The sequence below is a fragment of the Natator depressus genome, chromosome 7 (genome assembly GCF_965152275.1).
Source record: "Natator depressus isolate rNatDep1 chromosome 7, rNatDep2.hap1, whole genome shotgun sequence".
Classification (NCBI taxonomy): Eukaryota; Metazoa; Chordata; order Testudines; family Cheloniidae; genus Natator; species Natator depressus.
This window is the reverse complement of record NC_134240.1, coordinates 56230982-56256314: the sequence shown is the minus strand read 5'-3', so window position 1 is coordinate 56256314 and position 25333 is coordinate 56230982. Positions and strand designations below refer to the sequence as shown.

At 46.0% G+C, this 25333-nt stretch overlaps 1 protein-coding gene across 1 annotated transcript in view; it reads left to right on the top strand.

Moving 5' to 3' along the window:
* The first annotated feature begins 424 nt into the window (after positions 1-424).
* Positions 425-25333, top strand: part of ALOX5 (arachidonate 5-lipoxygenase) — a 56823-nt gene continuing 31914 nt past the window's right edge. The window contains exons 1-3 of the mRNA XM_074958543.1: positions 425-652; positions 17491-17689; positions 20019-20100. Of these exons, the coding sequence (XP_074814644.1) occupies positions 503-652; positions 17491-17689; positions 20019-20100 (431 nt within the window). The 5' untranslated portion in view covers positions 425-502. The remainder of the gene's footprint in view (positions 653-17490; positions 17690-20018; positions 20101-25333) is intronic.

Sequence of the window (25333 nt, the reverse complement as noted above, 5' to 3'; positions counted from 1 at the left end):
GGGTAGCTAGGGGCTGCGTACTGGGAGGGGTGTAGCCAGGGGCAGGGAGGGGCTGTGCACTGGAGGGGTGTAGCTGGGGTGCAGGGAGGGGTACCTGGGGGTTGTGCACTGGAGGGATGTAGCTGGGGTACAGGGAGGGGTAACTAGGGGCCGTGTACCTGGAGGGGTGTAGCCGGGGGCCGTGCACGGGAGGGGTGTAGCCGGGGGCAGGGAGCGGTAGCCGGGGGCCGTGCACGGGAGGGGTGTAGCCGGGGGCAGGGAGGGGTAGCCGGGGGCCGTGCACGGGAGGGGGGTAGCCGGGGGCCGTGCACGGGTGGGGGGTAGCCGGGGGCAGGGAGGGGTAACTAGGGGCCGTGTACCTGGAGGGGTGTAGCCGGGGGCAGGGAGGGGCTTTGGTCGAGGGGGCGGTGCTGCTGCTGCAGCAGCGGGGCCCGGAGCTCATTTCCCCCGCCGGCGCAGGCTGGCAGCTCGGCTCTTCGTGGCTGCGCGCTCCGGCCGGGCCATGCCGTCCTACACCGTCACCGTGGCCACCGGCACCCAGTGGTTCGCGGGCACCGACGACTACATCTACGTGAGCCTGGAGGGCACCGCGGGCTGCAGCGAGAGGCACCTGCTGGACAAGCCCTTCTACAACGACTTCGAGCGGGGCGCGGTGAGTGCGCAGCCGGCCGGCCCCGCGCCACACCCCTTTGCCCGGCCAGGCCGGTGCCCCCCGCCTCCGGCCAGTCCAGCGCTGCGCCCCCCTGCCCGCCCCGCTCTCCTCTCCAGTTCCCGCGCCGCGCCCCCTTCCTTTCCCCCCTGCACCTGCGCACAGCCCCCTGTCCCTTGGGCCAGTCCCCTCCATGTGACTGTGCCCCCTGCACACAGCCCTAGCCCTGCACCCCCTTTTCCATACCCACTTCTCCCAGTCCAGCCCCAGCTCTGTGCCCCCTGCCCTGGGACTGCGGCCTCCCCGGCTCTGAGACGCCCACCTCTTAGGACTGTGTCCCCAGCTCTGCCTCCTGCCCATGGGATAGCGTCCTGTGGGTGCTCCAGCTCTCAGGACAGTGGAGGGCATTTTACCTGTTAATTCCCTTTTCCCCATCTCTTGAAGCAGCTGTAAAGGGGGCTTAGGAACCCTCCACTGCCTCTTCTTCTCTCTGTCCCACTACTTCCTTCAGGAATGGGATGTGGGCACCTGCACCCCATCACTCTTTTATCCTTCCCCATTGCTGCCCCCTTGGTAGGGTCAGAACCATGGCGGGCCTCTGCATCTACCTTTGTCTTGGTGCTGTCGGCAGGAAGGGGACTGGGACACGGGGGCGGGGGGTGCTATGCCCCTACCCTGACACTCCATCCCTCCCTAAACCCGTTCACCCTTCCCACCCCTATGATCTAGAGCAGAGAAGGCACTGGCATCCTACCTACTGCCCACACCAGCAGGGCTGGGATCTGACTGAGTCAGGAGGTCTCTGGGATGGGATTTGGAGTGAAGGGTGACACGGGCTAGTTCTTGGCGTACCTGGTGCTGCAATGCAGGGGAAGACCTGCTCCTAGGTCACTAAAGCAGATGAAGGGGCATGATGATGTTTCCTTGACCTTCTGGATAAGATTCTCAAGTTGAATAATGGACATGGTTTATTGCCCCATGGGAACTGCTTCTAATAATGTCTCCTGAACCAGCAAACCCAAGAATCTAACGTGGTCCCCTTTGCCTGTGCCAGGGCTTAGCAGAGAGGATTGAGAGTCAGGACTCCTGCACTCTGGGGGAGGGATAGCTTAGTGGTTTGAGCATTGGCCTGCTAAACCCAGGGTTGTGAGTTCAATCCTTGAGGGGGCCATTTAGGGATGTGGGACAAAAATGGGAGATTGGTCCTGCTTTGAGCAGGGGGTTGGACTAGATGACCTCCTGAGGTCCCTTCCATCCCTAATATTCTATGATTCTATGATCCTGTTCCCTCTTCTGCCATTGGTGCTAGACATGATGATAAGTGAGTCACTCTGCCTCAGTTTCCCCAGTCTGTAAAAGGTGTCATCATGCCTCACTGGAGTGTTGTGGTGATTGATTTGTTAAGATTTGCAAAGTGATTTGAGAGCCTCCATGGAAAGTTAAAATATTACCTTGCCATTTGGAATACAAGAAAAGCACAAAGATAATGCACGATCTTTCATGCATTGGTAAGTTTTGTGCTATGACTTTAGCATTAATTGAACATATTTTAAGTGGCTCTCCAGAAAAAAATAAAATGTTTTCTGGATGCGTATTATTTACTCAAGAGGTACCAGAGCTATGTCTTGAACAGCCAGCATAATTCCAACGGACTATTTAATTGGCTGAACAATACACAAACTGTCTAATTTCATATTTGGCCCATGTAAATATGAAATTAGATAACTATCAAGCCTCTAGGTTCTCAAACTTCATTGCACCACGACTCCATTCTGAGAACAAAAATTACTTCACGACTCCCCGGGGGGGACACTGAAACCTGAGCCCACCCAAACCCACTGCCCAGGGTGAGGGGGGACAAAGCCTGAGCCCCACCGCTCTGGGCATGGGGACCAAAGCTGAAGCTCAAGGGCTTCAGCACCAGGCAGGGGGCCTGCAACCTGAGCCCCGCTGTCCAGGGCTGAAGCCCTCAGGCTTTGGCTTCGGCCCTGGGCAGTGGGGCTTGGGCTTCAGCCCCGGGCCCCAGCAAGTCTAAGCCAGCCCTGGCGACCCCATTCACAGTTTGAGAACAGCTGCTCTAGACCAAGACAAGGGAGATGTTTGAGATGCCATAAATGGAACTAGGAGAACAGTACAGGGATATCACACACACTAGGTGCTAGGAAAATGAGGGCCTGAAGAACTGACTAATATACTTTGTACCCTAATTTCTACAATTCTGTGAGAGTCCTATTCTGTCCTTACCCTTGTCTGGCTGGTCACACCTCAGCATCCATGCTGTTGGCTTATTTATTTATTTTAAAAGTCCCTCTTGTGTTTCATAATAGTAGGCTTCAGTATCTGTTCTGCATCCTGTAGTGCGGAAATACTAGACTTAGGGCCTGTGTACACTTGAAATGCTACAGTGGTGCAGCTGCCGTGTAGACACGATGGGAGTCTCCCATTGGTGTAGTTAATCCACCTCCCTGAAAATGAGGGAGGAATTCTTCCATCAACCTACCACTGTCTAAACCGGTGATTAGGTTGGCTTAACTGTGTCGCTCAGTGAGGTTGACCAAACTTTTTAGTGTAGACCTGGTGTTAGGCAAGGCACTTTTGAAAATTGTACCCCATGTGATTTAGGAGCTTAAGTCACATTTTCAGGAGTGACATGGGCACATAACAGCTCAGGTCTCATAGAAAGTCAATGGAACTTAGGTGTTTTTGAAAATGTTACCTTTAGTAGCTGCAGTCACATTGACTTTCAATGAGACTAGGCTCCTAAATGCCTGGGCCCCTTTTTAAAATGAGACTTAGGCACTTTAGAAAATTGTACCTTTTGTCCTATATTTTATATCACATACTCATTTCGGTAGGTCGTAAATTTCCTGGGCAGAGGCTGCCTCTTTACCACATGTCTGTCTAGCACCCAGCAGAGTGGCTCCCTGTTGTACGCTTCTGGTTACTACTGAAATAACTTACTTTCCATACGTATTTACTATCTCAAACCGTTTTAAATGGTTCATTTAACACTACCTGTTTGCTGCCATTTTTACAGCATGCATTCACTATGTGCTATATTAGAGTAAATATAAACCTATGTTCCTATAGGCAACTATATTGTCAGATCTTTGAATACGATGTGCTAAGGTTTTGTGGTTAAAGTCAACATTATAATGTAGAATACTTTATATCTGTCTAGGCACGTGCTGTTAGGCATGAGAAGCACTGTCACAAAGGCAGCAACACTTATTAGACCTGTTACTTGTACAGTAGTGGAAAATTTAAAAAGACACACAGAACAAAAATAAACAAAACTGAACTGACACAAAGTCTCTCTGTATGTTATGCTTTTCAGTGCAACTGGTGACACCAATCCTGTCCCAGTGTTGTTTTTTTCCTCATTGGACTCCCCAAAGTAATTTTCACCCCCAAAACAATGCAGTCTTGAACCCAGGCTGCAAAAGACAACCCATTCAGTTCTCAGAACAAAACTTCCAGAGTATAGTTTGTTAATGCAGAAGGCCTCACCTACTTTTACAGTCCCTTTTCCATAGGTAGGCCAGGTCGATTGTTTGCATTATCCTGACACTTGCTTCCTCTGAATTCATTCAAATCATGGTTATTGTTGGGTATAATAAACGAAGTCTTGGACAAATTCTGTGTAAGAGATTTGCATATCAAATGTTCCAAGAGGGAGGAGATATGGAAAGCGCAAAGAGACTTGTACAATGAAAGCCCTGATTCTGTTATTCCTGGGACTTACTCTGAGTATTGGATACAAACTATTTAGAAGCTGGTTTTTTATCAAGTTATTTTTGAGTAAGTTCCTGTTGGTGTCATAGTGAGTGTTGCATAGCACTTCGCAGTTCCCCATTTTCTTCTGATTTCCCATTTAAGCCCTGTCTGTCTGTTTGCTGTCGTTAAAAGAAACCCATCTTGCAAGTACTTCCAGAGAAGAAACCCATCTTTTCAATCTCAAATTTGTATTGGGGCGGATTTATCTGTGTCCTTCTTAATGCCCTGGAAAGATCCCCTCCTTAATCCAGAGCAGAGAATTAGAACAGCCGACTACAGACTGCACCTCAGCAACTCATTCCAGGTTTTGCGGGAGAACTAGTTGCTTGGACAGGCTACTTTGGGGGCTTAGTTTCAAGTTTATTTTCAGCCATGTCTGATAGATCCAATAAAATGTTAGTTCTGTACTTTCATTCTGAGTTTTTCTGTATAAAGGCTTCCAGTTCCCTGGCTCACAACACTGTCACCAATACAAACTGGCTGAGAATGACAGCCCCAGCCTGCACAAGAGGAGTAATTGCCATATCACATTTCTGGCCATCTCTGCCACCTCCTAACACCCAATTATGAGACACAAAGGAGGGTAATTTTCAAAGAGTACAGCAGGTAAGGCTGCAAAACAATTCTAAAGTCTTGCAGACAATGTCCAGATGTGCAGTTAACGTGCCAGGTTCACCTAAAAATATTGTTAGCTTTCACATCACAGTTTTGTGCAACTAGCGTATTGCCATCTAGCTGGGCAAGTCAGATTTTTAAAAGGTTCCTTGGTTAAGCTCAGTGCTTGTGATTGCAATGCGATCATTGCCCCATCTGTAAAGTTTACCCAAAGTGCATACAAAGAGTTCACTGGGTATATGCATAAGTAACAATGTGGAGAGAAACTTTGAAAGTTCAAAGTGCTTGTCATTTTTTAGCCCCAAACGTTAAAAAATGAGACCACTACCTTACTGGGATGTAGGCCAACAATACAGTTAACGTTTTGCTAGGGTGTATGAATGAAGGCTGAAGGAGGAAGAATAAGAGACCTGAAGAAGAAATGATTGAGAGGGAGAACGATAGGAAGCGAGAAGAGAAAGAAGCAGATGGCAGAATTGGGCAAACATGCACGTTTTCAACATTGAGCACGTGGTTTCTGGGGAGGCAATGGAACTACTCCATGTGCTTAAAGTGAAGCACACATCTGCTTGCAGAATTGGGGCCCAAATCAAGATTTACTTGTTTGTGAGATGTGGTGGGTCTACAATAAGAAGTGATCTTGAAAGGTAAATATTAGCTCTGGTTTGACATACTTGAAATATATGGCTAATATATTTGGAGGAGCAACTATTTCAAAGCACTAACCATGTACCTGTAGAAAACTATAGTAGATACATCAGGATGGATAAAAAGGGATGATTTAAAATAAATCATTTTTAAATTTAAATGGGTCTTTATATTTTGTTTAAATTATACTAGGTTTATTTTTAAAAAGAAAAAACTTATTTAAAATGAAATCTGAATTTAATACAACTATGTTAAGGCCTACACTTATAATCACTTAAACTGTTTAAATAAAAAATAAATATGCTGAATCCACGAGTCTCTAACATAAACTTTGAGTTAAAGGCTGCTTTCTGTACAAAGAAAGAATCATCGAATCATGGAACCATAGGGTTAGAAGGGACCACAAGGGTCATCTAGTCTAACCCCCTGCCAAGATGCAGGAGTTATATCCGAACCATCCAAGACAGATGGCTGCCCAGCCTCCTTTTGACAGCCTCCAGTAAAGGAGCTTCCACAACCTCCGTAGGTAGTTTGTTCCATTGTCCTACTGTTCTTACAGTTAGGAAGTTTCTCCTGAGATTTAATCTAAATCTGATCTGGTGTACTGCAGTTTGAACCCATTGCCTTTTTCTCCTGCCCTCTGTAGCAAGACAGAACAATTTTTCTCCATGTTTTTTATGGTAGCCTTTCAAGTATTTGAAGACCGTTATCATATTCCCCCCCACCTTAATCTCCTCTTTTCCAAACTAACCATACCCAGTTCCTTCAGCCTTTGCTCACATGGCTTGCACTCCATCCCTTTGATCATCCTTGTCACTTGCCTCTGGATCCTTTTCAGTTTCTCTTCATCCTCTCTATACAGCAGTGACCAAAATTGGACACAGTACTCCAGCTGAGGCCTAACCAGTGATGAGTAGAGCGGTACTATCACTTCCCATGACTTGCATACTATGCCTCTGTTAATGCAACCCAAAACTGCATTTGCTTTTTTTGCAACAGCATCACATTGTTAACTCATGTTGAGGTTCTGGAGTAACAGCCGTGTTAGTCTGTATTCGTAAAAAGAAAAAAGAAAAGGAGTACTTGTGGCACCTTAGAGACTAACCAGTTTATTTGAGCATGAGCTTTCGTGAGCTACAGCTCACTTCATCGGATGCATAGCATATCGTGGAAACTGCAGAAGACATTATATACACACAGAGACCATGAAACAAAACTTCCTCCCACCCCACTGTCCTGCTGGTAACAGCTTATCTAAAGTGATCATCAAGGAGGGCCATTTCCAGCACAAATCCAGGTTTTCTCACCCTTCCCCCCCACCCCCCACAGACACACATACAAACTCACTCTCCTGCTGGTAATAGCCCATCCCTCTTTGAAACCTCTCTTTATAATGCGCATGATAATCAAGGTGGGTTATTTCCAGCACTAATCCAGGTTTTCTCACCACCACCACCACCCCACACACACACCCCCCCCTCCAAAAACCACACACACAAACTCACTCTCCTGCTGGCAATAGCTCATCTTACAATGTGCACAGCAATAATCCAAGTTTAACCAGAACGTCTTGGGGGGGGGGGTTTGTAGGCTACCTTGCATAATGACTTAGCCACTCCCAGTCTCTATTCAAGCCCAAATTAATAGTATCCAATTTGCAAATGATTATTGATTATCATGCGCATTATAAAGAGAGGTTTCAAAGAGGGATGGGCTATTACCAGCAGGAGAGTGAGTTTGTATGTGTGTCTGTGGGGAGTGGGGGGGAAGGGTGAGAAAACCTGGATTTGTGCTGGAAATGGCCCTCCTTGATGATCACTTTAGATAAGCTGTTACCAGCAGGACAGTGGGGTGGGAGGAAGTTTTGTTTCATGGTCTCTGTGTGTATATAATGTCTTCTGCAGTTTCCACGATATGCTATGCATCCGATGAAGTGAGCTGTAGCTCACGAAAGCTCATGCTCAAATAAACTGGTTAGTCTCTAAGGTGCCACAAGTACTCCTTTTGTTGAGGTTCTGGTCCACCATGACTCCTAGATCTTTCTCAGCCGTGCTGCTGACAAGCCAGTTTTCTCCCATTCTGTGTTTGTGCATTTGGCTTTTCTTCCCTAAGTGTAGCACCTTACATTTGTTTTCTTGAATTTCATTTTGCTGTTTATAGCCCAGTTCTCCAATTTATCAAGATCCCTCTGAATCTTAGGTCTATCCTCCAAAGTGTTGGCAGCTCCTGTCTAGCTTTGTGTCATCTTCAAACTTGATCAGTATGCTCTATACTTACATCTAGGTCAAACAACTCCAGACCCAGAACATAGATCCCTGTAGAATCCCAGGTCGCCTTCCAATCTGACATCATTCCATTAATAGTTACTTTTTGTTTGTGGTTGTTTTACCAATTATGTGTCCACTTAATCGTAGTTCTGCTGACCCCACATTTCTCCAGCTTACTTATCAGAATGTCATGTGGGACTGAGTCAAGAGCCTTGCTAAAGTCCAGATATAATATGTCCACCACATTCCCCCTATGCAGCAAACCAGTTACCTTGTCAAAGAAGGAAATGAAGCTGGTTTGGCATGATTTGTGTTAGTAATCAGGGGGAAAATATCTAGCTATTGGGGGTCAAGCTTTATAAATATGGCAAAATAGGTCATGTACTGTATTAAGGGCTTGTTTTGTTTAATCAAAATAAATGTTATATGATATATTGTGTGTTTAATTAAATGCCATTTACCACCCTAATGCTGCTGGATGCAAATCTTGAGCAAAAAGTTAACTATCTAGTAAATGAGCAATATATCATTCACCATTTTCTAACATATTAAAACATACAATTAATAAGAATCTGAAAATATTAAGCTATATAATTGCTTAAATACATGTATATAGTTATAGTGTACCTTCCTAGGTTGTAAAAAGATGTACCAAATCTAGGGTAAAGGATCTATTTAGTTGTAAATCAACATATTAATGATTCTATCGACCAATGAGAATGCACCTTTCTTTAGAAAATATCTTAAGTACAAATGGTAAAGTTGGTGATCATTGCTGATTTAAATCAGTTGGTAATTTAAATCCCAATTTAAATTGATTCACCCTGAGATACATTTTCAAAACGTACATGAAAAGATGGAAAAAATTGAGGTCTGTTTAGGCAAACTGGGCAGCCTTTTTCTATTACTTGGACTTGTGAAATATAAATGTATTTTAGAGCTCTAGGTTTTCCATCAGCTGAATGAGTTTGTGCCAATGAATCAGTCGTGGTTGTGTTATTTCGATTGTAACTGTTTGTTAGGTCTAATTGACATTGTTCTATAATACTTTAAATCTGTGATCCATTTATTCTCTGTTTCATGTTGATAATGAAAGTAGATCAATTCCTGGCTTTGTCACAGACTTCTTGTTAGCGTCTGGAAATGCCACTTATTCTCTGTGTGCCTCAGTTCCCCACAATCCTTAAAATGGGGATAATAATGCTCTTTGCCACCCACACTTTGCCTGTCTTGTCCATTTGGACAGCAAGTTGCCTGCATGGGTATGTCTCCCTTTGAGCTGGATGGGTAGCTCCAGCTTAAGGAGACGTGCCCGTGTTGACTCTGAGTTAGTGGGCTAAAATTAGAGTGCAGCCATGGTAGCACGAGGGGCTAGCTGCCCCGTGTATATACCCATCTGAGATGGTAGGCACGTCCTCAGGGTGGCCAGTCCCACCCGCCACTCACAATGCCACCGCTATGCTATTTTTAGCACACTAGTTTGATCAGAGCTGACACAGGTAAGTCTCCTCGAGGTGAAATTTACACCTCCAGCTTGAAGTGTGGATGTACCCTATTGTCTTTGTAGAGTGCCCAGTACAATGGGGCCCTGATCGCAACCGGGACCTCTTGGTGGCTGTGTAACACCAGCAGTAATGTTAAATATCAGCAGTAATAGTCATAATAAAAACCTCTCACTTGTACTCTTATGCTTACTTTTGCCAGAAGCTGGGAATGAGCGACAGGGGGTGGATCACTCGATGATTACCTGTTCTGTTCATTCCCTCTGGGGCACTTGGCATTGGCCACTGTTGGAAGACAGGATACTGGGCTAGATGGACATTTGGTCTTGTCAAGGTTCCTCCCCCACTCTGAACTCTAGGGTACAGATGTGGGGACCTGCATGAAAAACCTCCTAAGCTTATCTTTACCAGCTTAGGTCAAAACTTCCCCAAGGTACAAAATATTCCACCCTTTGTCCTTGGATTGGCCGCTACCACCACCAAACAAATACTGGTTACTGGGGAAGAGCTGTTTGGACACGTCTCTCCCCCCAAAATACTTCCCAAAACCTTGCACCCCACTTTCTGGACAAGGTTTGGTAAAAAGCCTCACCAATTTGCCTAGGTGACTACAGACCCAAACCCTTGGATCTGAGAACAATGAAAAAGCATTCAGTTTTCTTACAAGAAGACTTTTAATAAAAATAGAAATAATTAGAAATAAGAAATCCCCCCTGTAAAATCAGGATGGTAGATACCTTACAGGGTAATTGGATTCAAAACATAGAGAACCCCTCTAGGCAAAACCTTAAGTTACAAAAAAGATACACAGACAGAAATAGTTATTCTATTCAGCACAATTCTTTTCTCAGCCATTTAAAGAAATCATAATCTAACACGTACCTAGCTAGATTACTTACTAAAAGTTCTAAGACTCCATTCCTGATCTATCCCCAGCAAAGACAGAATATAGACAGACCCTTTGTTTCTCTCCCTCCTCCCAGCTTTTGAAAGTATCTTGTCTCCTCATTGGTCATTTTGGTCAGGTGCCAGTGAGGTTACCTTTAGCTTCTTAACCCTTTACAGGTGAGAGGAGATTTCCTCTGGCCAGGAGGGATTTTAAAGGGGTTTACCCTTCCCTTTATATTTATGACAGGTCTGATCCAGTGTGGCTGTTCTTATGTACTAAATGGTGCTGGGGGGTGGAGAGGAATTTCTTTATTTCCAAGCAGGGCACCAATGTGGGAAAGGAAAGGTGAAATTCTTATTAGCAAAACCCTACTTGGATTTATAAACTGAAACCTTTCTATTAGTTGCTGTGTTGCTTGAACATGCCAGGTAGGTCTGTGGCTGATGAATGTGCCATGTACCTCCAGATACCCCTTGCAAAGTACAGTTAAGGAGAACATGCCTACAGAACATGCTAATTAGTACACACCCACTGAGTGTGCCAAGAACATGACAGGTCCATTCACGTAGGATATACCAGTTGGCTGAGTCGGGTTCTTTCAGGTAGAACTGCTATACAGTTATGTTTATTATGTTACATGATAATATCAGGAAAACATTCGTGTATTTGAATTCCCTTTCATGATGTCTGTATAGCAGTAACCAAACTGGTGCTGGTGCAGACTGGTAAGTTCACATGGGTTGGAGACTGTCCTGTTGAACGTTAGTCGCCCTGGGCCACATTCTTCCAAATACCACAGAAACATGCTGAGATGGAAGAAGAGGAAGAATATGTGTTTGTGCAGTTTCATGAAGCTGTTTATAGACATGAATGGGTCAAGCTGGAAACAGGCCGCCAAGCATTGGAAGCCATATTATAGAAACCGCTGTGCGTAACATGGTCTGGACTTCAGAAAATTATCATGATATTGCAAAAGTACCCACTAGATGTGAAATACAGGCCCAGTCAGGAGCTGCTTCTAGCAGATGTGCTTTCATGAGTGCCTATGGAGAAAACTGGGAGCTGCAGGAAGAGGAGCATGAAGTAGAAATGAGTCAAGCATTGTCATTTCTTACAGAAAAATTGAAAAGTGCGGAGGAGAAACATTTTGCAGCCTGGTACCTTCAGTTCCAAGATGTGACCCAGAATCCTTGGCACAGGTTGACCAATAAAGAAGAGAGGCCTTGTGTTGGTGTTGGAAGATGCAGGGATGCAGCTGTTTTTGAACTGAAAAGTGAGAAGATTGGGTGGGAGATAAGCAAAGATCAGGAGGGCACTGGAAGGCAGCTGCTCTGGGAGGGTGGGACATGGTCTGGCTAGGAATACGGTGGAGGGGTGTCCTGCAGTTTGCTACTGCCACAGCTGGGCACAAATTGTGGCTGTTTTAGGAGGATTCTTGTAGAGCTTGGAGGAGCCTTAAAGCGTGTTTCAATCTGCACACCAGTATTTATGGCAGGAGGTGGTAGAGTGGGGAATATGGAGTTAGACATTTATCAGATGAGTCAGTAATACAGGAATGCACTTGGTAATGTGGCTGCAAGGGCCATTTCTGTTCCGCTGAGGAGATGTGGTCACTTATGGGGGAAAATAACGGGCACAACTTACAGATCCTGGCCCCACTAAGCTCTGTGGCTAAACTCCCATTGACTTCAGTGAGAGCAGGATTGTGCCCACTGCCTGTTAAATACAAGTGGGATTGAGTCTCCTCCTGAGGTGACCATTGACTTAAGCAGAGACACCTTGGGCCTGATTTTTGGACCTGCCATGCACTGCACCTTCTGTTGCCTTGGCTGGAGCGGTGAGGGCTCGGTGCTAGCTGAAAACCAGGGCCCCGGTATCTCAGAAATCAAGGCATCCAGTATCCATGTCCAGTTTTGAAAATTTGAGCCTCACTATCTAGCAGCTGTTGTATTTAGAGGTGCTGCAAGCTACGGATGCAGATCTGGATCCAAACTTCCCCCATAGATTGGGAGAGCTGGGTTTGGTTCGGGTCTAGCTCTAGTTCACATTTCTGGTTGTGGTTTTTTTTTTTTTCTTTTTTGTAACTTGCAGACTAGTGCATTCCCTGTTGCATTTATCTAAGCAGGATGGCTGCTGGCTGGCCTGTCGGGGAGCATACTGACTCATTCTCTCCAAACCAATGTATTTCTGTGCCCTATGGGAGACAGCGGTAGGTGGAGGTGACTCTAGCTGTGGACCATCTCCTGTTGGGTGCTCTCACAACCTACATACTGAACATGCACTAGCTACTTCCTGTATCTTTTGGACTGTGACCTCTTTGAGGGGTAGGGACAGTCTTTATGTTCATCGTACACCAGGCCAGGCATGTCACTGGTGCTTAAATAATCATGATCAGTGCTTGCAGTTCCTCTACCATGTGCCTCAGAGGCAGGGCAGCCACCCACAGCCCCACCCTGGGCACCTCAATGCCAATGTCATCTTTTCCTCTCCTGAACGCCTAATTTAACTTAGCTCTGTTTTCTCATTGGTGGAGATAATTCATCTTCCTCAGAAGCAGCAGCACTTTCTTAGCTCATCTGGCTCTGGCCGCTGTCTGAGCCAGGACTTGCCCTCTAGCACCTCAGGCGTGAAGGAATAGTCAGACCTGTCTCGGAAGCCTGCTCCAACAGGTCTTCTAAGAACCACTTCAGGGAAGCGCTTGAAAGCCAAGACAGTGTCACTGCCCTCTAGTGGGTCGGCTTAAAGGAGTTTTTAGTTGTGAGGGAGATAGTCAGGAGGGAAGGTGAAATGACTCAAGCAAAACCCTTGGTTAAATTAGGCTGGGGATGTAGAGCAGGAGGATAGGGAGGGGAAGTCATAACTAGATATTTGATGGTCTTCACGTCGAGAGTGGAACTGCTAGGATGGGAGCAGGAGGATAACTAGCAACAGTGGAATGCAATTAAGGAAAGGGAAAGTTAAGCTGAATATCAGGAGGCATTTCCTCTTGAAGAGATTTTTCACCCTGCAAAATGTCTAAAGAGAAGTGTTGGGAGTCCGATAACCAATTAAAACTTGATTGGGCAAAACACTTATGCATGCACTGGAGGGAACCATCTCGCATTGGTTGAGGGATGAACTAGAGGGCTTAAAACATTCTCTCTCATCTCTAAACTTCTGAGTCACTAGGGCCCTACCAAATTCATGGCCATGAAAAATGCATCACGGACCATGAAAGCTGGTCTTTTGTATGCTTTTACCATAAACTATACAAATTTCACGGGGGAGACCAGCGTTTCTCAAACTGGGAGTCCTGACCCAAAAGGTGGCCACAGGCAGGGTCACAAGGTTATTTTAGGGGGCATCGCAGTATTGCCACCTTTACTTCTGCACTGCTGCCTTCAGAGCTCGGCGAGTAGAGAGTGGCAGCTGTTGGCCGATGATCCAGCTCTGAAGGCAGCAGTGCAGAAATAAGAGTGGCAATACCATACCAGGCCATCCTTACTTCTGCACTACTGCTGGCGGTGGCACTGCTTTCAGAGCTGGGCTCCCGCCCAGCAGCTGCCACTCTCCAGCTGCCCAGCTCTGAAGGCAGCACCACCACCAGTAGCAGTATTGCAAACCCCCCTCCCTCCCAAACCCCTTTTTGGGTCAGGACCCCTACAATTACAACACTGTGAAATTTCAGATTTAAATAACTGAAATCATGAAATTCATGATTTTTAAAATCCTATGACCATGAAATTGACCAAAATGGACCCTGAATTTGGTGGGGCCCTACTTTATAGCTATGTGTGATTGGCAGCTGTTACTATCTTGTGGCTGCATGAAGTGGATTTTTGAGGAAGTTGGGGCTCTTAGCCCGGTTGCTTGTGGACAAATGTCCTCGTTACAAAACAGCTATCGCAACTGGTATCCATACCATGTTTGTCTACATTTTCTTCACTTTTCTGACTTGATTTTTGTGACTTAGCCTTAACCTATAAAATAATGGGAGGGCTTGAGTCAAATGACCTCCTATTGACTGGAAGCGTTACTAAAAAAAGTGCCTGAAAAGAACAAGTTGAGTGTGGTTTTTAGCGGGGGAGGGTGGGGACGACAGAATGACAGGGCATATACATGCAGCATCATTTCAGACAATACTAAACTCAGTGGAGGAAGAGGTGGAGTTCATTTTGGTTTCTAAGGTTACCGAAAATGTTCAAAACCACAAACCAGGGAAGTTTCATTTTGCAGCCACATCAAGCAACAAATTTAAACAGAGTGTGATTCCAAAACTGCCGAACAATTGGATTACCAGGCTTGTCTTCCTGGTAATGCTCTGTCTTATCAAGAGCATAACTTCTTCTGAGGAGGTCATGGGAACAGATTGGGCTCTTGCTTCTAGTGCCATGATGGTCCTAGCCAGTTCAGCTTAGCCATGGCAAGGGGCCTGTTGTCCTGCACCTTGTGCAGCTGCTTACACTAGTGCAAAGGGAGTGTCAGATGCTGCCATTCTGACTTGCCAAACACAAGCATCACTGTTTATCTCAGCTGAGCTATAAAAGCAAACAGAGGCATTTCTAACGACTGGTATTCCAGTAGTGCCTGGAGACTCTGAGATCAGAGCCCCAACATTCTAAGCACGGCACATACATAGAATAAGAGACAGTCCTCGCCCTAAAGACCTTACCTTCTAAAGAGACGAGGCAGACAAGGGGTGAGAGAAAGGAAGGAGTGTTATCCCCATTTAACACCTGGAGAACTGAGGCACACAGACATTAAGTGACTTGCCCAAGGACCTGCACCAACTCTATAGCAGAGCTGTACAATGAACCCAGATCTGATTTCCAGTCAAGTGCCTTAATCTCCAAACCAACCGTTCTCTCAGTTTGCATGACTAGGTACAGAAGGGTGGACTCACTGCTGGAGCACCCCTGTGCGGCTGGACGTGGCTGCTGTCTGCTTTCTTGTGCCCCCTGCCGATGGTTCTGTGACAGTTGCCTCATCTCGTGACTCGGTCTGTCGGCTTATCACAATCACTCCTCCCCATCCCCGGGTAACAGAAAATCCAACAAATACAAGCATCCAATCCCTTTGTTTGGTCTGCTACTTTGATTCTGGGCCCAGTGGTCCGAACACCCTTTCTTAGGGCTTCCAGGAGTCTGTATCCCCTTCTCAGGGGCTTCACACCCCTTACCAGTTCCTGATGGGGAAGTCAGGCCTTCCCTCTGCCCTAGGCTCAGCCCAGGACAGGCAGTCAGGGATCATTCTGCCAGTCTCCTTGCTGCCACCTCCCTGGGCATCTTTCTACCAAACAAGCCTTTCCCTGGGCGCTCTCCTCACCCTGACAGAGCCTTCCTCTCTAGGTTGGCCTTTCTTTCAGGGCCAGGACTTGCAGGGCTCTGCCCTGGAATCTCCTAACAAAATCACAAACCAAAAATACCAACTTAGACCAGCTTCTGCCCTCCTCAAGCTTGACTGGTCATCCCTCACATCTCCTCAGCCCCATTCCTCGACTGGACGCCTCTTGGGCTCACTGTCTGGAAGTCTAGATCCTGCACCTTTATCAGGGTTCCTCTCACTGGAGCTGCTCCCTCCACCCCTGTGGCTGCTCTATGTCTCTCCTGGCCTCCTGCCAGACATCTCTACCTAGGAGAGGATCTCAGGTCCAGCTCTCCCCCTGGGCTTCTCCTGAGTTCTCCACTCTCTCATCCCAGAGAGTGACTGCAGAGTTTCTCCCAACAGCCCCCACCTGCTCTAGACTTCCTGCCTTTATAATAACCACCCAGCTCCTCTCCCAGCTGGGACTCATCTTTAATTTAGCCTGGCCCACCCTCCAGGTGCAGCCAGATGCGTTAATTGGCCTCTCAGGCCCACTTTAACACTTATAAAGCCAGGATGGGATATATATCCCATCAGTCTACCTCAGGCGTTCTCAAACTTCATTGCACCGCAATCCCCTTCTGACAATTACTGCATGACCCCAGGAGAGGGGACTAAAGCCTGAGCCCACCCAAATTCCGCCGCTTGGGGGGAGGGCAAAGCTGAAGTCCAAGGGCTTCAGCCCCAGGCAGGGGGCCTGTAACCTGAGCCCTGCTACCCAGGGCTGAAGCCCTTGGGCTCATGCTTTGGCCCCGGATCCCAGCAAGTCTAAGCCAGCCTTGGTGACCCCATTAAAATGGGTTGAGACACACTTTGGGTTCCAGACCATTCTTTTCCGGGATGCTGTTGGAGTAGTTCTAAATATTTTTACTAGCAGTAGATTTGTTGAGAAATCACAAATGACTCAAAGCATTATCAAGTCCCGAACTTAGAAATTTCACCCTTTCCATATTTCTAGGGTATCTGTGCATGGCTTGTTCTTACATATTCCCTTACCCATCCATTTGTTAATTTGCAGTCTGAAAATAACCCTTCATTTTTCCCCTTTGCAAACAAGAGGTTCCTGTTGGAAGAAAAACAGGCTGACCCAGAGGCAGATTTGAGTAGATGGGCTTCTTTATTACGGTACTTGTTCCCCTGGACCCAATTGTCCAGTAAGCCCTGGATTAGTTACAACATACTCTTTTTATTTACATTAGCATGTAAATCCCTGCTTTTATTACAACACCCCCAAAACCCTCATGGAGTAATATGAACACCCATACAATGAATATTGATAACCCTATACTGAATATAATTATCCCCACCCCTGATTACTATTTACCTTATTAGCATATTCTACCAATAAGTTTTACTTTGAAGATACACTTCTTTGCTATAATTGTAGTCATGAACTCCTTGGATCAGCAGTTTGCAGAGAAGGGAGAAAGGGGCCATGACCCCAAACTCGACTGTGCAGCTGGGAAAGAAACGGAGAGGGAGATAACACTACTTTACCCAAAAAGGCATTCTTTAGATCCCCACATTCCTCAGGCAGCTGCAACCTTATCAAACCCTTAACAAGGAGAAGGGAGGGGAGAGGAGTAACCCTAAATCTATCAAACACAGAAAGATGCCTGCACTTTATCTATCAAGGGCAGAAATGGTGCTTGCCCATGCCTTTACTCCCTAATGCCATCTCTGTTCACCAGCAATTTCCCAGTTTTCTGCTTTAACCCTTACATATCCCAAGAGTTCCATTTGGAGCTGGTGTACTTTCTGTGTGTTCATCCACTCACAGACCATTTTTCTTCTCCACAGATCGACTCCTACGATGTGACTGTGGCAGAAGACCTGGGAGAAATCCAGCTGCTAAAAATTGAGAAGCGAAAGTACTGGGTTCATGACGACTGGTACCTCAAGTACATCACTGTGAAAACGCCAGTAGGTGACCATCTGGAATTCCCATGTTACAGGTGGATTACAGAGGATAAAGAAATTGTCCTCCGAGATGGAAGAGGTGAGCACCATGAGAGAACTACTAACCCCTAGATGGGAGTGCTCACTGCTTTTGGGGGGGGGGGCATGTTCTATGCCCTCCTTGTGGCCCCAGAGCTGGAGGATCTATCCAGCCCCAGGGCCAGAGAAGTTCCGTGCCCCTGTTCCCCACCCCTTGTGCTCACCCCTGCCCCTAGAGCAATGAGGACTCCCCCTATCTTTCCCTCTCCTCCCAGAGGCACCCAAACCCTCTCTCCAACTCCAGTTCCTTCTCTCCCACCTGCAAACCTACCACATCCCCTCTGGTACTAACTCCCATCCGTGCACTGTAGGATATATGCTCCCAGATGACCGTGACCTCAGTGCTGGTTTATGAACTGTCCACTGGGTCTGGCACTTGGAAACGAGTTGGGTTACTTTGAGGACACATGCTAAGGATATTTTTTTTCCAGCAGTGGGGATGGTCAGTATACTGGTCCTAAATTGCAGGCTGCCCTCAGTGCTCAATTTCTGGCTGATCCATTGCTGATCCATTGCAGAATGCTCCATTCTGGCTGATCCATCGATCCTTGGCTGAGCATCCCCTGGCTGCCTAACCTTGAGGCTCTAAAATATAGCAGTTTTCCAAGTATTATCCACCTGGAAACTGTCCTGTTTTCTAAAACCCAGGAATAGGCAGCTTGCAATGGAATTCGAGTTCAGAGAGCATTAGGGCTGGCTGGGAAGTAGAATTCAACTAAGCTGTTTCATCCTGCAAGAGCCAGGATCAGGCTGATGGTGTGAAATGTGTTGGAGATAAATGTTGGTGCTGTGCTGAGAAAAGTGCCCTAGCACTTGTGTGCTACCCCTGTGTTTTAACTGGCTTTGGTTACCTACTGCCAGTACAGTACCGTGGCCAAAGATAGGCACTTCATTAGCTGCATAATCCAGTTGCTCACAGCTGTGCCTTTGTGGCAATGAAGTTTGACTGCTATACTGTGCACCATTAAAAATGCTGATCTAGTGCCCGTAGATATGGGGTGGGAACCAAGGGTTTAACCAGTTTTGCTGCATTCAGGTCATTGGCGGCCTAATTAGACATGCAGCCCTCAGGAGTTTGCTTTTCAGTGGTTAAGGCCCTTAACAGTCTGTTGCCAACTTTGTTTCTCAGCTTCTGGCTGCCCCACTGATCTCTCCCTGTGTGGGGTATTCGGAGGGGCAGGAGAGGGATTCTCCACAACTTGCGTTGGCTTTATTTCAACCCTTGCTTTCAAAAGAGGAAGACGGTGTGGATTTCAGTTTGTGAAGAAGTAAAGAATATCAGCAAGATCCTGGCAGTATCTTACCAGAGTGCCAGCCAGCCCAGACTGCATTGTCTGTTATCAGCACTGTTCCATCTGCCGTTTCTACCTCTGAACCTTAAACAGACATTTCCTTAAAATTCCTAATGGCTCTATTTGCATTCTTTTTTGGGTATGTAAAGCAGATCCGGTCTTGTCCATCACTTTTCCTTGTGGGTTGTCCTGTTAGCTGCTCTTTCTCGTCTGTTCCCCATCCTTTCTAAGGAAGACTCTGTCTCATTCAGTAACATCAGGGCCACATGTTCAAAGCATCAAGCTATCAGTTTTGGAAAGCCTCTCTCTCTTTTTTCTGATCCCGAAGCTCCCGGCATGGAACTTGGAGTGGAAGAAACAGTTGTCCTTGCAGTGTAAGAACAGAGGGTATGAACCTAGGAGAGGGATGTCAAGGCATTTTCTAGCATCAGCATTCTTCAACAGAGAAGATTTAACAAGGCTGTATCTTCCTTGGTTGTTTGTCGCTCCTCGACTTTAACCAACCTCCACCCTGTACTGAGGGGACCTGGGGCTTGGCTCCATAGCTCAGGGGTTAGAGCAGTGGTATCAGAATCCAGGGGTCACAGGTTCAACTATCACTGGGGCCTGGATTGCAATCTCTGCCTCATACTCTCCTTACTGATCCTTCCTCAGTTGCTTGTCACTCTTCAGCCTTAACCAACCTCCTCCCTGTACTGAGGGTGCCTGGCTCCCTAGCACAGCAGATGAATATTCCACTGTAGCCTGACGTGTAAAGGTTATTCTTAGAGACACTATCCATGGCTGTAGGGCAGTAATTCTGAGGATGAAAACAACTCTTTCTTTTGCTGTTCAGACCCATTGTATTTCTCTGGGCAGGGGGCAAACTGTCTGCTATAATTGAGTACAAGAGAGAACTGCAGATGATTTGCTACAGCACGTGGTAGGAGAACCCAGATAATGACAGATACTGAATCCTTATGTCCCATTACCCAACAAGAGGATTAGACAATGAAGGGTAAAGAAACCTCATAGCACTGTTTCTTCATTTTTTCACAGCAAAGCTGCACCGGGATGACAAGACTCAGATCCTCAAGCAGCACAGACGCAAAGAACTTGAACAACGGCAAAAAATGTATCGGTGAGTTTCATATAACAGTCCTGCTTTGTGATGTCAGCTGCCTAGGGAGGCCTAGTTCTGTTCCTAGCAGGTGAGTGTCCATGGCACAAAACCACCATGGTGACTCGCACCTGTTTGTAAGCAGGGTCTGAATGAGCTAGTGGTGAACTGGGGGAAAAGACTTCAGGAGCAGACTGCATTTGCATGGACACACCTATTCTGCATAGGTGTTCAGCACACAGAGTTTCTTTGCCAAACTGATCAGTCGTGGCTGGTCTGGGGTAATGAAATGTTGTTACCTTATTGTATGAGTAAAGGGCAGCAGAACTGTACTTATCATGCCCTGATTGAGGGGGTCACCCTAACCCGAACCTAAGCGGGAGGTGGGGATGCCAAATCCCAACGAGAGTCAAGGGGAGTGGGAAGACAGGTTCCTACTTCTTGGTGTGGCCTCTGCCTAAAGAGTCCTAGATGTCATTTGATCCCACTCCCCTTTCTAGTGGTTAAAGACAGTGCTGACTGGATTCAGCTGAGATCCTTGTTTCTGTTCAGTGATTATTAGAACTTAAATCACTCATAAGCATGTTTTGGGGCTAAGCTGTAGGCCTGGTATGGGGACAGTGTTACAATGAAGAGGCAGCCACAGTGAGGTTCCCCACTAGGCAGTGAAATCACTAAGAGCTGAGCTAAAGCGTGGAACCTCAGAACATGGTATCGTAGAAGTGGTGGCGAGAAGTGGTATCAGTGACAGAGAGAACAGTGGCAGCAAGTGGCCAGCTGTAGCAGAGAGAATAGCAGCCGTGGTGAGCGGCCGCACAGAGAGCAGCAGCTGTGGAGGCATTGCTCAATGCCCCCCTCCTTCCAGGGGTTGGAGGTGAATCCATGTGAATGCGCCTCTGAACTCTGGGTCAAAACTGACCAAAGACGATCAGCTGAGAGTGGGGAGCAGCAGACGGAAAGGGAAGTGGCATATTAAAGGGACATTCGTTCATCGGACTTTCACAATGCAAGGTGGGAAACTGAGGCAAAGGATGCTGCCCAATCTACTGTAGGGTGGATGTTTGCTTATGGTTACGTGGTTTTGAATGGTGGTTGTGGTGTTTTCCCAGATTAAAGCTGGTTCCAATTCCTCGTTTAATAGAAGTTTTCTTTTGCTATACACAGGCTCCGTGCTTGCGAGTGGAGAAGTGTTGCTTCTTAGTAGCACCCAGGGATGGTGTGTTGCTTTCCTGGATTACAGGGTGGGGGCTCAAGCCGGTTCTGTTTTGCATTGTTGAGAGGAACCCCTAGCTATTGAACCTGGCCCTGGTTGCTGCCCACTCTTCTGGGGAGAAGGGTTACAAACTGGCAGCTTCCGCAGGGCAGCGGAGCACTGGATGGAGAGAGAACATCCCTCTGGCTCCTGGAGCAGGTCTCTGCAGGTCGGGGTTAAAGCAGTCTGGAAGGACAGTGCAGTCAGGCTTGCCCTGATGCTGCAAATACCATACCAGTTCTGTGAGCAGACAAAACCCTTCACTCGCCCATATTGTCTAGATGACACATTTCACCGAGGCTGAATTCATTGAGGCAATTTATTCCAGTGCTTAACCACTCTGACAGTTAGGAAGTTTTTCCTAATGTCCAGCCTAAACCTCCCTTGCTGCAATTTGAGCCCACTGCTTCTTGTCCTATCCTCAGAGGTTAAGAAGAACAATTTTCTCCCTCCTCCTTGAAATAACCTTTTAGGTACTTGAAAACTGTTATGTCCCCTCTCAGTCTTCTCTTTTTCAGACTAAACAAAGCCAGTTTTTTCAATCTTCCCTCATAGATCCTATTTTCTAGACCTTTAATCATTTTTGTTGCTCTTCTCTGGATTTTCTCCAATTTGTCCACATCTTTCCTGAAATGTGGTGGCCAGAACTGGACACAGTACTCCAGTTGAGGCCTAATCAGTGTGGAGTAGAGCGGAAGAATTACTTTTCGTGTCTTGCTTACAACACTCCTGCTAATACACCCCAGAATGTCGTCTGCTTTTTTTGCAACAGTGTTACACTGTTCACTCGTATTTAGCTTGTGATCCACTACGACCTCCAGATCGCTTTCCGCAGTACTTCTTCCTAGGCGGTCATTTCCCATTTTGTATGTGTGCGACTGATTGTTCCTTCCTAAATGGAGTATTTTGCATTTGTCCTTATTGAATTTCATTCTCTTTACTTCAGACCATTTCTCCAGTTTGTCCAGATCATTTTGAATTTTAATCCTATTCTTCAAAGCAGTTGCAACCCCTCCCAACTTGGTATCGTCCGCAAACTTTATAAGTGTACTCGCTATGCCATTATCTAAATCATTGATTAAGATATTGAACAGAACTGGACCCAGAACTGATCCCTGCGGAACCACGCTCGTTATGTTCTTCCAGCATGACTGTGAACCGCTGATAACTACTCTCTGGGAACAGTTTTCCAACCAGTTTTGCACTCACCTTATAGTAGCTCCATCTAAGTTGTATTTCCCTAGTTTGTTTATGAGAAGGTCATGCAAGACCATATCAAAAGCTTTACTAATGTCAAGATATACCACATCTACTGCTTCCCACCCATCCACAAGGCTTGTTACCCTGTCAAAGAAAGATATCAGATTGGTTTGACGTGATTTGTTCTTGACAAATCGATGCTGATTGTTACTTATCACCTTATTATCTTCTAGATGTTTGCAAATTGATTGCTTAATTATTTGCTCCATTATCTTTCCGGATACAGAAGTTAAGCTGACTGGTCTGTAATGAGACAGAGACTTCCTTCAAAATGATGGGAAACAGAATAAAAAGAGCAGCTACCAGGACAATTCCCAAGGAAAAGTTCTGGACAAGACCAGCTTTACATGCACAAAAGGGAATGCAAATAAAGCCTTTTGGAATTCAAGGGTAATGGCTGTTTAAAGTTCAGAGGTAGAAATGGCAGCTCTATCAGGACAGGAAACAAATAATACAATCTGTATCTGACTGGCAATCTGACAGGCTTTCTAATGTTCTTCCTTCTTCGCAAACCACCTTCCTTTGGTTTGAAATAAAAATTCCCCACTCAGATGCCAACATGATGTGCACGGTGTAAGGACATTAGTAAAGTAGAAAGTACCCCAGCGTACCTTTAGGTAGTGTTAGTTCTCTTCTAAGTCTAAGAGCTGCAAAGGGGGTACTATGTCTCTGGCAGTGTTGCCTTATGGAAGAGACTAAACTTAGTCTGAGCACTTTAAGCTGTTAGAAACTTTGTGACCCTTTTTCTGCATAAGAGTGGGGCATGCCAGCCAAATGTACATCCCACTAAATGATTTCTGCAGTTCCAGCTGGATACAGTTCTATTTATTTCCAGCCTAGAGGCGGAATGTGGTCTAATGGGCTGGGAATGGGATGAGACAGCAGGGACTTCTGAGAACTTATCCCAGTTCTGAGGCATGTCACCTTTCCATGTGTTTCCTTATCTGAAATGTGTGTTTCTATTATTAATAAAATAGTGGTGTATTGCTGTGCGCTGGCCTGTTCCATCCCAGTGCTAGCTGCATGAAAGGGTGGGGTGAGTGAGTCCTATATGTTATACCTGCATACCCATATCCTATGAACCAAATCTTAAGAGGTGCTAAGCAACTGCAGCTCCTAGTGAAGTCAAAGGGCATTTCAGTGCCTTCTGGGTTGTGGCCCTATATATACACATTATGGGCCTGATTCTCCACAGCTTTGCACCTTGTGTAGTCATTGACCTCTGCGTGCAGTGGGCGTGAGAGGATATGAAACGAGTAGTGTGTTTACACCACTTTGCACAGATGTAAATGGCCGTGCCTGGCAATGGGGAATCAGACCTACGGGGTGTGTGTGTGTGTGGGTAAATAAAGCACACTGGGTTCCTTCAGGATGGAAGGCATTGTTATAAATATGTCATTATCAATATCCCTGATGAGTCTGCTGGAAATACCATTCACAGCACTGAGGCATATGGTTCACAGCAGTGAGCAATGCAATCTTTTTTGTTCTGTGTTTGTACAGTGCCTAGCACAATGGGATCCTGGTCCTTGACTAGAGCCCATAGGTGCTATGGTCTAAATGCATGGATGAGACAATGGTGTAGGGAGGAGGGATTTAGGTTGATTAGGAACTGTGGAAACTTTTAGGGAGGGAGTAGCTTATGCAGGACAGATGGGCGCCACCTTAACCAGAATGGAACCAGACTGTTGGCATGTAGAATAAAAAGGTTGTGGAGGATTTTTTAAACAAGGGCTGGGCAAATGCCAACTGGTGTGGAAGAGCATGTGGTTTGGGCAGGGATATCTATTAGGGATGAATTTATTAAAGGGAATACTCTATATCCTAGTAAAGGCAATAGAAAAGAAGTTGGTAAAGCACAGGCAGGAGATAGTGAGGAACAGTCAAACGTAAAAGCTTCCACTTTAAACATAACACATGAAGGCAAGCAACTGAATATTGACAAAATGAACAAGTGCTTATATACAAATGCTAGAAGTCTACTGTTGGAATTGTTATAATTTCTGCAGGGTATTACCATGACACTAATTTAACCATAAACCCCTTTATTGAATCCAAAGACTGAATACTATTTATACAATTGCTCTAAAGGTGCCTAAAAAACCTAAAGAATAAGCAGTGTACTACATCCAAACAGTAACAAAACCTTGATAAGAATTTGGTCAAGATACTTACAAATGGGCTAAACCGAGAGGTGTTTAGACCCATATTGGTTGGCTCCAACTTGACCAGGCAGATATTAGCGATGAACCCTTTAAGAGTTAACTTTATACCCTTTAACAAACAGGTGATGTCATGGCCAATTGCTGACCTCAGCTAAAAACCAATTGGAGGCAGTTCACTCTTATTTCCAGTCTTAATCCAGATAAGATTTGCAACCTTCTTTCTCCCCAAGGCCTTTCCTTCCTATCTTTTCCCCTCCTTCTTGTAAGATAACACTGGTGTGTGGGGTGGGGAGGTCCATATTGGCTCCTTTTAAGACGGATTCTTTTTGCCTAATTCAAAACCATTTGCAGTCTCCTCTGTTGGTCAGAGACCTTCTTTTTAGAACCGTTCCGTTAGCTCATTAATTATTCTTTGAATCAGACATCCTCCCTACTCCATTCCTTCTGGCCTGATAACTCATTATTTTCAAGGCCTTCCTTCTACGTGCTAGTCAGGCCTTTCTTTACAACACACATATTTCCTTTGCCAAACTTAAGCTAATGCTAATTCTTTAATATCCTATTTATTCTACATCTA